This window comes from Lissotriton helveticus, chromosome 9 (genome assembly GCF_964261635.1).
Source record: "Lissotriton helveticus chromosome 9, aLisHel1.1, whole genome shotgun sequence".
NCBI lineage: Eukaryota > Metazoa > Chordata > Amphibia > Caudata > Salamandridae > Lissotriton > Lissotriton helveticus.
The window spans coordinates 600,908,752-600,922,250 of record NC_136070.1 but is presented as its reverse complement, the minus strand read 5'-3'; the positions used below and the strand labels follow the sequence as shown (position 1 = coordinate 600,922,250).

The following is a 13,499-nucleotide window of genomic DNA, read 5'->3' as shown; positions in this document are numbered from 1 at the left end:
CTCTCTTCTTACACAAACAGCGCAATATTTTGAGGACAACGCGGGCACGGTGTCCTCCCCCCAGATATAGTGGGACGCCTTCAAAGTCGTGATTAGAGGGCATTGTTTGGGCACACAAGGCCACATGCAGAAAAAGATAGAAAGTGACTTGGCGCAAGTGGAATCCGCGCTGGTTCAGCGAGAGCAGGATGCAATTAGTGGCGCAGATGACACATTGCAACAGACGCGCGAGGAACATGCGCGACTCCTGGAGCGGCTTCGCGCCCTTAACTATGCAGCTCACTCAGCACGCACCACCTCGGCGATAAACCAGGCAAACTACTCGCATGGTTAATCAAGCGGGAGGATAGGGCGCAGCTGGTGTCAGCGATCAACACTGACGAGGGTGGGATGGTATACACGCAAAGACAATTCACGAAGCCTTCACACGACACTACGAATTGCTATACAACTCCCGTCTGCGGGTCTCCCGAGAAACTATAGTGAACTACCTCTCGGACGTACAGCTCCCACAACTGACTACCACACAACAGGACGACCTTGGTGCTCCGTTAACGGCTGAGGAGCTGCAGCTGCACACGGCCATTTTCAATTTGTCTAATGGCAAAGCACCCGGCCCAGACGGGCTACCCGCCGAATATTATAAGGCCTGCGCAGAAGTTGTTATACCTGCGGTACTGAAAGTATACGCAGCAGCCACGGAAGACTCCTCCCTCCCCCGCACACAAAACAAAGCTAACCTTATCTCTATCCTCAAGCCTGGCAAAGACGCCACACAAATGGGCTCCTATCGCCCGTTGGCCCTCTTAAACACGGACTACAAAATACTCGCCTCCACCTTAGCCCAGAGGCTGGCCCCCTTGGTACCAACATTAGTGCACCAAGACCAAAACGGTTTTGTCCCCATGCGCAGCACCTCACATAACATTCGCAGGCTGTTTCGCGTGCAGAAATACGCTATCAGTCAGTGGCCGCGGTCGGGGTGCCTGGTACTGGACCTCGAGAAGGCCTTTGACTCGGTAGAGTGGCCCAACCTTGCAGCAGTCATGGAAAGGTACGACCTGGGCGATGAATACACAGATATGGTTAAATTGTTGTACCAAAAACCGACTGTCCGCGTACGCACGGGCAGACTCCTCTCGGATGCCATACGGGTGCGAAGGGGCACCAGGCAGGGTTGCCCCCTGTCCCCATTGTTATTCTCCATGGCTATGGAGCCTCTGGCTGAGATCTTGAGAACGAGCGGGGAGGAGTGGGGAATCCCGATGGCAGACGGCATACATGCAGTCTCGCTTTATGCAGACGACCTGCTTCTATACATTAAGGATCTGACCGATATCCCGAGATCTCTGGCCACAATCTTCCAGACCTTTGAGGACATGTCGGGCTTACGAATCAATTGGACTAAGTCGGGCGCATATTCATTCAGTCCGGAGACACCTGAATGCGACATCAGACTAGGGGGCGAGAGATTCAATTGGTATCCCACAACGTTCCGGTATCTAGGAATCCACATATATAGGAATCCGACGGATATACTGGATGGGAACTTGATTAGGGCAATATCCTCATTACGCGCGCAGGTAACCTTCTGAAAGACCCTTCCCCTGAATGTGCCAAGCTGAGTGGCGCTAACGAAAATGATAGTCCTACCACGATTGCTATATTACTACGCTAATATCCCGAAATACGTCCCGACCAAGGTGTTCCGAGACTTAGAACCCCTGCTTCGCGACCTCATCTGGAATACGGGCAGGCCCCATGTGGCATTGACGAAGCTGTGCATGACAACTGAGGCAGGGGGACTGGCGGTCCCCAACCTGGAATTGTACTATCTGGCAACACAGCTACAATGGGTAACGGGATGGCTCAGTGGCAGGAACCTGGACGATACAGCCACAGACTCCACTCGCTGGACCCACACACAGATATGTATGTTGTTCCACCCACTGGCAAAAGTCCCACGCCCCACGCAGCTACACATAATGGTAGCGCACAAGTGCTTCCTACACTGCTTGAAACTGACCCGAGCAGTGAAACCCTATGCCCCAGCGCTCCCCTTACTGGGCACCCCCAGAGGAGATGAAGTAATGACGGAGGCTTTGCTGGAGAGATGGACACAGGCTGACGTGGAGACATTGGGGGACCTCTATGCCGATGGCACTTTGCTAACCTTTGCCACGCTCACGACGGACACAGGCTTACCAGCTGGTCAATTTCTGACCCACGCCGCCATGGTACGGACGCTAACGAACGCCTGGGGCGATATTACCGAGGAGCTGCCAATGCATCAATTCATGCAATACCTCCATGTCATGGGCAATGGCACTCACGTGGTACACTGGCTGGCACGCGCCCTACAGGAACACGCACAACACTCAACCCGACAACTAAGAGACAAATGGGAGACGGACAGGGGGCGGGCCTGGAAGGATAAAGAATGGGCAATGGTGCTGCTAGGCCCAGTCAATGTCCCACGCACCTCCCGTTTCAAAATTATACAGTTCTATATCTTACACCGCGCGTACCTGACACCTGACAGGATTAACAGATACTTCTCAGTCACCAACGCTGCGTGCCAGCGTTGTTCCCTAATTGGAGCAGACCTGTTACATATGCTCTGGCTATGCCCCAACATCCAGACATACTGGGACATGATCACATCACTGCTGACACAGTGCACAGATGTTGAAATACCACACACCTGGGAGGCTTGTATTTTAGGACTTTACAAAAGGACCAAACTGAACAAGGTGTCGGCACGGTTCTGGGACCTGGGCCTTGTCACAGTCAAACATCTACTCACTAAGCGCTGGAAACACAACGAACCCCCGCATGTCCGACACTGGTACACCTCATTCACTAACTGGGCGGTAGCGGAGGGAACGGTGTTGTGCCGAGAGGAAACAATGGGACTGAGAAAATTCCCGATTGCGCACCTCTGGGAGGCCGCGCTGAAATCCTTCCAACAGGCTAGTCAAGCACAAGGGATCAATTAAATTAGACATACTGCCGGAATAGTCCGCAGCCATGGGAACAAACGGACACCCTTCGCGCCCGGCGCCTCCCTCTCACCTTGTGCCTATTGGCGCTGAGTGACATGCCCACCTAACTGGCGACAGTGACGGAAGGGAATGCGGCGACTCCTGATCAAGGACCCAACACACACAGACGTGGATGCTTCCCAGGGGCGCGACGCCGACTGCGCTGTCTCTCCCTCCCCTCCCTCTTCCCCCCCCCTCTCGCCTCCTCGCTCAGTACCCTCACAACTGCTATAGGACAGGTATAACAGGCAGTATATGGGCAGCGGTACATACCCGGGAGGCACATCACACCGAAGCACAAAAACAGACCCACTCTTCAGTTCTTTATCATGCCCTTCGAAATGCTAGTACCGACCACAGATATCGCCGCATGCAAACAGTGGTGGGAGACAGGCCATACGCGGCCCCATCCGTCAATCTGTGGCACCCATATGACATGCATTCACTCTCCGGAAGGTTATGGGCAACTCATTGCTGGATGACATACTCATAAAGCCAGTGCGAAGTGATCATAACTGTAGACTAATGCCTACTTGACGTTTTTCAACTGCTTTATATCACTCTGTGTACTGTATACAATTGCCATTGCTTAAGAAATGTTAATAAAAAATATTCAAACAAAAAAAAAACGAGGAAAAGCACCCCACCTGCAATGTTCTCCATCAGTGGGAACAAGGTATGCAAAAGTGGGGCAAATGGCTGTGATGTGTCGACATTCAGAGGCATCAAATAAAAACTCGAACAGAGACGTAAATCCGAAGTATATTCTCTATTTAGGACTGTTGGAAGGCATCTCATAGCAACCATCTTGCAGTGATCATTGAATCACTTTGAGCTAATAGGATCCTGTTAAATAAACAGATACATTCTCTATACTATTAATATTCCTTATTGGTCTACATTATGCACATTACACATATAACAATTGGGTCAAGGGAGCACCTTCACACTATCTCAACTAGCAATAAACAATAAGGAATAGTACAAAGTATGCAGCTACAGTCATTAGAAAGTGACTTGGAAGAGTGGACAGACGATCAACGGTTAAGTGTACTGCTGTTAGCAAATTAATTATAAATCTAAGCTAAAACTACTAGGGGCTAGATGTAGGTAATTGTAAATTACCGATTCCAAAATACTGAATTTTACAGATTCGGTATTTTCGAAACGGTAATTGCTATGTAGATAAAAAATCGGTGAAAATTACCAAATCGTTAAGATTCGGTAATCGATTCGTTAATTGCCATTCATTCCTATGGGCCTGGAGGCCCATAGGAATGAATGGCAATTACCGAATCGGTAAATACCGATTCGGTAAAATAGGGAAAGAGTCAAGGGTGGCAGGGTGTCACTTTGACACCCTGTTGCACCCCTGATTAGTGCTTGTGTGCACATGTGGCACACATGCATGCCCTAAGGGCATGTATGTCTGCCACATGGCACAGTTGAAAATGCATTGATTTGCATTGTCTAAGGTATTCCTTATTTACCACCAACTAATAGTTGGGGTAAATGGCCTTCCTACATCTGGCCCTAGGTTTCCATGCAGCACCCATCATGAAAATAACTAAAATAATGTCGCAAAAAGACAGGAGAAGAGTTAACTAGCAGAAGCTAATGCAATTTCAGGGCAGAGGCCCAGAAAATTACAAGACTCCTTTCTAGGTCGCTGGTGAAGTTTTCTAGCAATAGTGTTTGTCCTCAGAGTAAGCACGATTGAAAGGAGAGTTAATTTGCCACTGTCAATGTCCATGCCTAGCCTCAAAAGACTAGTTGTTACCTTTCTAAGTTTACCAAACAAACTGCAAGCTACAGAAACCTTCATCATAGCACAGTCATGCTTACAAAATATATACATACCATTTACCCTACCTAGCTGTCCAAATTTCTTCTGCTACCTTAGCGAACAAGTATAGTTCAGAGACCAGGTCTGGGGGAAGTGATCAGGAAGAGACATTCACATCCCAGGCCCATGTAAAACATCTGTCCGTCTCCATCAGTGAGCCTTGCAATTGAGATCTCTGCAAGCACAATGAACTTGTGAACCCAACACAGCTGGCTTTCTCTTCTTTTAGTGTTTTGTTTTAGCCAAAGTTTTAGAAGGCACATGTAGAGGTAAAGATGTACATTATATTGCTATCCCTGCAGAATACACATTTGTCAAATAATAAAGTAAGCATTACCATGGTATCTCATTACCAAAAAACATGCAATACTAGAACCTCACAGCTACATATACATATATGAAATAAAGATTGTTGTCTGTAAAACTAGGTTTATGAGTGTTTGTGCCATGAACCAATTGATAAAACCCATAGCATGAACGTTATTTAAGGTCAGCCTCACGTGGTTCCTCTTGAAGAAACAAGTATGATTGCAGAAGAAGCCTACAATATGTAAAAAAAAATCATTGGTTGAGCAAAATGGACCACAGCAGTTAAAGTTATAGGAAAATATCAAGCTTTGCTAGTTTAATTGATAAGCCACCTTATTTTTAGGACCTTCAAAAGTTAGTAACACCAAAAGGAGAGCATTATTATGATCAACCAGCACACTGGTGTTAAGAAACTAGTCATGTGCTCTGCTCACATAACTTTTAATCCTAGAGCTGCGTGGAGGTTACAAACAAGCATTTACAATGCAATGGTTTTGCCTTTGTTAAAGTTAGAGCTATTGGCATTGCTCTTGACATTATTTTTATTTATGTGTTTTTTTAAAACATAAATAAATGGCATTGTCATTTACAATGCAACTAGCTTTATCTCTCGCAAATGACACACACAAACACCCACAGAGAGCCCCCCACACACACACAGAGCCCCCCCACACAACACACAGAGCCCCCCACACACACACCCACACAGAGCCCCCCACACACACAGCCACACAAAGCCCCCCCACACACACACCCACACGGAGCCCTCCACACACACCCACACAGAGCCCCCCACACACTGCGACCCCCCCACACACTGCAAGCCCTACACACTGCGACCCCCATTTCAATAGATGTGTGATGCTTACCTGGTACTAAATTGGTCCATGCATGGCTGAAAGGTTGAAATGGTGTAGGAGGCAAGGGGACAAATGTGAGCATGGAGAGAAAGGAGTATAAGTTTGAGATTAGTGACTGGGTGAAAATAAAATCAGGAAGGACACAGGGTGGTCTTTCCAAATTAGATGGTCTATTTCAGGTAGAAAATGTCAGTAGGTTCTTTGTGTTCTTGAGGGGGGGATAGGTCCAACCGGCACCATAATCGGACGTTTATTGTTTATACCCATTCACAACAGGTAACTAGGCAGGATGGTCGTCTCAGAGCCCAATCAGCAGTGAAGCAACAAGGTCCCTAAACCTCCGTAGAAGCATGTGAAACACTGAGGGGCCCTCCTCACCACACACAGGGCTGAATCTGCACTCTGAATCTGCACTCTGAATCTGCACTCTGCACTCTGAATCTGCACTCTGCACTCTGAATCTGCACTCTGCACTCTGAATCTGCACTTTGAATCTTGAATCTGCACTCTGAATCTTGAATCTGCACTCTGAATCTTGAATCTGCACTCTGAATCTGCACTCTGCACTCTGAATCTGCACTTTGCACTCTGAATCTGCACTCTGCACTCTGAATCTTGAATCTGCACTCTGAATCTGCACTCTGCACTCTGAACTCTGAATCTCCACTCTGCACTCTGAATCTGCACTCTGAATCTCCACTCTGCACTCTGAATCTGCACTCTGAATCTCCACTCTGCACTCTGAATCTGCACTCTGAATCTCCACTCTGCACTCTGAATCTGCACTCTGAATCTGCACTCTGCACTCTGAATCTGCACTCTGAATCTCCACTCTGCACTCTGAATCTGCACTCTGAATCTGCACTCTGCACTCTGAATCTGCACTCTGAATCTCCACTCTGCACTCTGAATCTGCACTCTGAATCTCCACTCTGCACTCTGAATCTGCACTCTGAATCTCCACTCTGCACTCTGAATCTGCACTCTGAATCTCCACTCTGCACTCTGAATCTGCACTCTGAATCTGCACTCTGAATCTGCACTCTCAATCTGCACTCTCAATCTGCACTCTCAGTCTGCACTATCAGTCTGCACTATCAGTCTGCACTATCAGTCTGCACTATCAGTCTGCACTATCAGTCTGCACTATCAGTCTGCACTATCAGTCTGCACTCGCACTCTGCACTCTGCACTCTGCACTCGCACTCTGCACTCGCACTCTGAATCTGCACTCTGACTCTGAATCTGCACTCTGACTCTGAATCTGCACGCCTTAAAATCCACTCTCGGTTCCTTTGTTTGCCTGATGTTCGTTACGAAATTTTATTAAAAGGTGAGCAGGAAGTTTCAAAGTGCGACAGCATAAACATTTTTTTTAACTATCAGCTTACGATTCCTACCTTATTTGGAAGTTTATCTACTTGAAATATTCCCTTTGTTCTGTAGTAAGCAGACCTTTTTATTCCTCGTGTTAATACGCATGCAATGTTTGTCAATGCCCAGCGGGTCAGGCAGTGTTCAGTAGCACAATATTGCTGCCTCGTGGCCTTTCGCTGCCGCGGGAAGTGCACAATTAGGCGATGCTGTGATCCCGGGTGCACTTTTCTGGTCGGAAAGTGGAAAGTTAGTGGTTTCACAGTGGGGGTCGGTGCCCTATAATAGGTAACACATGGGAAGCTCTAAATAAATAACTTCATCTAATGAGGCTGTCATTAAATAAAAAAAAGTAGCATGCTCGCCGCTGGGACATTTATCACCGCACAAATTAGTCTGTTTTCGCCTCATTAAAATAAAGAGAAACCAGCGTGAATTCGGTATACTTTACTCCCATGAAATAAAACACATCCAGCAAAGGACCTAACTCTAAAACGGATATTCACATATATGTACATCATTTCAGTCCTTTTTAATGTCCACAACGCTAAAACGTATAAAATAAACAAGCTTATAGTAACAATGAAAATGCTGCATCGGAAGGCGGGTGCCGGCTCAATGCCGGGACAGATTCGGGGGCGTTCCCGGCTTTTGGCTGACGTCGCGTGACGTCGGCAAAAGCCAAAGAATCTCGGGAACGCCCCCGAATCTGATCCGGCATTGACGGACAGGCCCCTCGTCCAATGGCTAGCCTCCGTTTATGGAGCTAGCCAATCGGAGGAGGGGGCGTATCCCGACCCACACACACAACTCAAGAGGTTTTTTTGGCACATGCGCAAAGCGCATGGCCAGTCAAAACCTAAAAAACTGGTGTCTACTGCAAGTAGGCAACTTCCTTGCCCGTCCAGGAGAAAAGTGCAATCTGATTCTTGACCCATTTTAACTGCTAGGCTCACCAATCTTGGCTGACTTCAGATTAGTGGAAATTATGAAGGCGTTCTTGCTGATGATGGTCTGGCTGGTCCATGGTGCAGATGTAATAACTTGACAATGCAGTGCACACTTAAATCATTGCACTCATGGTATATTTCTGAGAATGGTCTACAGTTTAGTCTTCTGTGCTTTTCTGTCTAAGGTTTCAGCATGTAATTTATTCACTGGAAAACGTTAAGTAGCATATTGCTCACCCATTCTTCTGTAAGTTGAAACTGGCAATTGACAGCCCAAGGGATGCAAGATGGTAATGAATGTCCACACATGCAAAATCATATAAATGTGGGCACTTTTTTAAACACTCTGATAGTGTTGCTAGTGTTGAAGACATAATTGTGTAACCCGACGACCACTTTTGGGCCTCTGGAAAAGCCTACCTAACAGCAAAATTCTGTTGGCAGATTTGGAAAAGATGGAACTTTATAACATCATATAGCATTATAAATATTAAGCAGTGCACAGCACACTACATACATTTCCCCACACCTGATGGGTTATGTACAATTGCAAAAGTCGAATATGAGCTAAACAGCATTCACTCAAAGGATCCAAGCCTCCTTCTGTTTTTGTCTTGGAGACAAAAGAAGAACTCTACCTGATAAATACGAACCGGGCTAGACATAATGTTAACTTACGATTGTGAGCACTTTACATGTTTAACTCTACTTTTACACTTTTTGAATAACTTTACTGTGAAGTTACTCAGGTGTAAAATGTCAAAAGGGTGGAGCCAAACTTACAAGTGTGAGTTACTACTGAAAAAAAAATAGTAGGAAGTCCAGCACCATGCATAGCCAACTACGGCTCCTGCAACACCCCCACTCCTAGCCCCATGGAAATTTATTGAGGTAAGCATTTAAAATAAAACCCCATAGAAAATAATTTTTATTTAATCACATTTATTTAAAATAGTAAAAAATTATAAATAAGTATAAGTTAGTGTTAAAAAAGATTTAAAATAGTGCATGTTTATCATTTAATTGTAAACCATTTTAATAACCTTTTTCGAACTTAAACATTAATATAACAATACATTTTATTAAATGCAACCAAATTACTTTGAATGAATTCTACAAATTAAATCACTTTCAATAATCAATGCATAATATTTATTTTACTTTGGATGGGATTTTAGTGTTTAATTTAACCTTGAGAAATACAATTTGTATTTACTGTATTTACATTAATTGAAGATTTATTTAAACATTAAGTTAGTCTTGCTATAGCATTTTTTCTTTCATTCTACATTTAAAATACATATATAAAATTCATTTACAATAATATTGAACTTAAAAATCATTTTTCAAACTTTTTCCAAGATTAATATTACTTTTCACTATACCTATACTATACAGTTATATGTTTTGGTATCATCTACATTTTTAGGTTAGGTCGTAATTTTAGTAGCATAGCTGTCAAAGAGACTTATTGCTAACAATAGAGTGTGCTTTGGATCAGCCCCTTTCATCTATTGCCTTCTTCAACCAACCTTATTCAGCACTTGGCTTTAGCATTGGTCAATCATGTCTTGACTCGCAGTATTCATCTCTTACCTAATACTAATGGATATTTGAAAGTATGCTACAGCCTCAAGTAAAGTGCTTGCTTTGACCTGCATGGGGGACTAGTTTACAACCATAAGCCTCTCTATACTTTCTGATAGATCAAACCCTGCCTCTCGCCCTCAAGCGCTGATGCTGCCTGATTAAGCACATTAAACCCAGACTTAATGGCTTTGCTAATTCTTGCTTTCATAGTATCCATAAGTGTAACAGCAGCTTACAATCATAGGTGGTTGTAGAGACAGAAATGTTCTCAGGCAGAGCACTCTTACCTTTCAATATTGATCATTAAAATGTGGAAAAAATAGCTATTTTGCAAATAGTTCCAACAACATGGAAAAGCTTAAGTTTGATTTCTCAAAGTCCAAGAATACAAATTCTAACACCTCTATTGGAATTTGTTTTTTTTTCCTGTAGGATATGTTTTTGTGACAGTTCACAAGTTTAAATGTAATGGATCATCGCCCTTCAAACGGAGAAGTTAGCATCGATCCCTCTTCGGGTAAGTTAGCAATGCACCTACATTGTTAGAAATGCAGGTTTGTCAAATGGATAATTAATGTTTACATGGAATGTACACAGCACTCATCCATCAGCTTCTGAATGGTACATTCTGAAGGAAGAAGAGTGTGTGATGAGGTAAAAAAAAAAGAGGTTCTTCTCAACCCTCAAAGGAGAAATGTTCAAATAATGCTAGTATCTCACATTTATTTGTTCCACAGTTACAAAAACCCACCAATATATGACTTTTACCAAGAATATTGTCATGATAAATATTGTAATGCAGTGGATAAATATTGTAATGCAGTGTTAACCATGAAGTCAGAACATCAGACCGAATTATCCAGTCAGGTGTATGTTTTTGTTTGTGTTGTACGTGCTGAAAATGCTATGAATGAAAAGATGTATAGCAGGGTTAAGTCACTTTAGGATTATAAGTTTCATCAACTGCTGAGTATCTTGTTTGAGGAAGTCTTAGCCTAAATAACTGTTCTCAGAAACTTTACGTATCTAGAGACTAGCATTATATTAGTTCAATTTTGTGCAGTGAATTACATGTGGAAGACATGGAGTCATAGGAGTAGATAGTTAAAACTTGGTGATTAATGGAGGGGAGGCAAAGATTCTTGAGAATGATTTTCTAATAACATTTGGTGTACTTATGAAGTGCCTTGGGTTGTATGTATGATACTTTGGCTAATTATAAAAAAAATTATATTGCAGTTTCTTATTCACTTCGTATTTTTTATTGTTTTTAATGGACCGGTTTCTGAATAAACAGAATACAAACAAGAATGCCTTCCTGCATGTATATATTCCAGGGCAATTACTAAAGTTGATTCATGCTATCCAGTAACCACTCATTACAATAAGTCAGACAGGTGACACAAAATAAAGCTTAGATTTGGGGAAACTGAAGATCTTAAAACTGTGCAACGTGCTGAAAATTGCATTACCAGAAAGATCTGAAATAATAGTGTTTCTTAGGCAACCACCTTGGGCAATCTAGACTCATAGTATTTTCTCCATCCACTTTAAGTCAGGCACCTCAGTTGAAAGTATCATTTATTTTTAGGAAACAGTAAGAGAACTACACTTAAAAGGGCCTCCTTTTTCCTATACTTTGGTAACATCTAAAAGGATTTCACAGAATAAGAATTTGATCCTACAGTGATGAAGGTATGGGATTTTCTTGTCTGTGTCTGTCAAAGCTTTTTCTTAAATACATTACTGTTTTACAATGTTTGTCATCCTATAGACCGCTTAGGTCTCTACTTAGTCTTTTGAATCGGCATTGTGTTAAGTTATTTTTTAAGAAAACTTTTCTTTGTATAGAGCTTAGGCAGTTACATTTGTGGTGTATCTACCTTTTAAATCTATGGAATGGCAATTACATTTTCTGTCCCTAAATGAGTTAAAATGTGCCCCCCCCCCCGAGTAACAATTGGAAAATGACTTAAAGATCACTTTTCTGAACAAATCTTCAACTTTTTTCCCTAAGTCACTTTATTCACTTAATCAAAGTTAATTTAAGGCTGTAGTAAAGTTTGCTTCAGACATCTTTGGTTAGGTTTTAGATGTCACTTTATACTTAATTTAGGGCCTCATTATGATGGCTGTCGGAATTTTGTCCAACCGCCATCCTGTCGGAAATGCGACCGCCCGACTGGCTGTCGGCAGTCCCACTATAGGGATTAGAATGTGACCGCCTTGAAGGCGGTCGCTGTCTGTATATTTTGTATTGCAGCGTGTGCTGCCGCAGTACAAAATAAACACATTGCACATATACCTGCACTATTAATGCAGGGATATGTAGGGGGCACCATAGGTCCCTCCCAGGGCCCATATCGTAGGGCCAGGGGTAAAAGGGGGGGCCCCACGAGGGGCTCCCAAGTCACTTTCTGTCAGCCTTTTCATGGCGGGGTAACCACCATGAAACGGCTGGTGGAAACTGGCATTGTTATCCCTACTACGGTGCCTGACAAGGCACTGCCACCATTGTAGGGATTACGGAGCGTCCAACAGGGGTCTCTCCGCCCAGACCATCCAACCGAAACCTAATGTGGGGGCAGTCTTGCATGGTCTGATAGCGGTGGGTCCGCCACCGGCAGCCTGACGGTGCCAGTCCCACTGCCATCGTAATGAGGCCCTAAGTTACAAATTTTGTGCAGGAGGGTTTAAGTTCACATGCCTAATGTTGCCAAAGGCGAACATTGGTGCATTACAGAAAAGGTTTCTGTATGAGCGATACAAACATTTATTTTATGTGTATATATTTTGTATTTTTCCAACAACAGAAAACCTGGATTTCATGACAGACATTCAAATTATAATAAAAGAAGAAGAGGAATATTTCATGGCCAATCTGGATATGGTGAAAAAAGACAACAGCTGGCCCACAGATACTACACTCAGCATTAAAAAAGAGGAGGAACCCTGTTTCAAGACCGATCAAGGCTCTGAAGACTTTCAAAACATCAGCCCCTCCACAGGTATTGCATACAGCATAAAAGAAAAGAAAACACATTTTGCAGACCAACAACACTTGGAGAAAAGAAGAAGGATCAGTAGCCACAATGGTAAGTAGGGTTGATTTGAATGTGCACAGCCCAGCACTTTTATCGCAATTCTGGTGAAACATTTCGTATTCCCTTTATTTTGCTGCTTTCTATTAGGAGAACAGACCTTTATTCTTTTTCTATTGCTCTCACATTCTAGAGTTAGGCTATTTAAGGTCTTTTCCCACAAATCTGTACTTTACCTGTTATTATGCATAGGTATAAAAAGAGACGGGAAGGAGGTGATCCCCTGGTGTTTTGATAGTCTTTACCATATGTCCACTAGAATATCTGATACATAAGCCACTGCTTCTGTAGTAGATTCAAGAGATCCCTGATCCTGTGGCTAAGTGGTGTCTGTTCCATAATGCACTAATGTTTTTGTGAGGCTGTTAATAAACATTCAAATGCAGAATGTAGTTTGGCAGGTCTACTATAGCTTTCTGTACTGG

At 43.6% G+C, this 13,499-nt stretch overlaps 1 protein-coding gene across 3 annotated transcripts in view; it reads left to right on the top strand.

Moving 5' to 3' along the window:
* The window catches only part of LOC144781659 (uncharacterized), a 76,055-nt gene that overhangs the window by 18,528 nt on the left and 44,028 nt on the right, over positions 1-13,499 (top strand). The window contains exons 2-4 of one of the 3 annotated variants that reach the window (XM_078660626.1): positions 10,406-10,490; positions 11,565-11,668; positions 12,787-13,068. In XM_078660626.1, coding sequence (XP_078516752.1) covers positions 12,801-13,068 — 268 coding nt within the window. In that variant the 5' untranslated portion in view covers positions 10,406-10,490; positions 11,565-11,668; positions 12,787-12,800. Of the gene's footprint in view, positions 1-10,405; positions 10,491-11,564; positions 11,669-12,786; positions 13,069-13,499 lie in introns of those variants that run through there. The other 2 variants (XM_078660625.1, XM_078660627.1) reach the window with 2 other exon arrangements.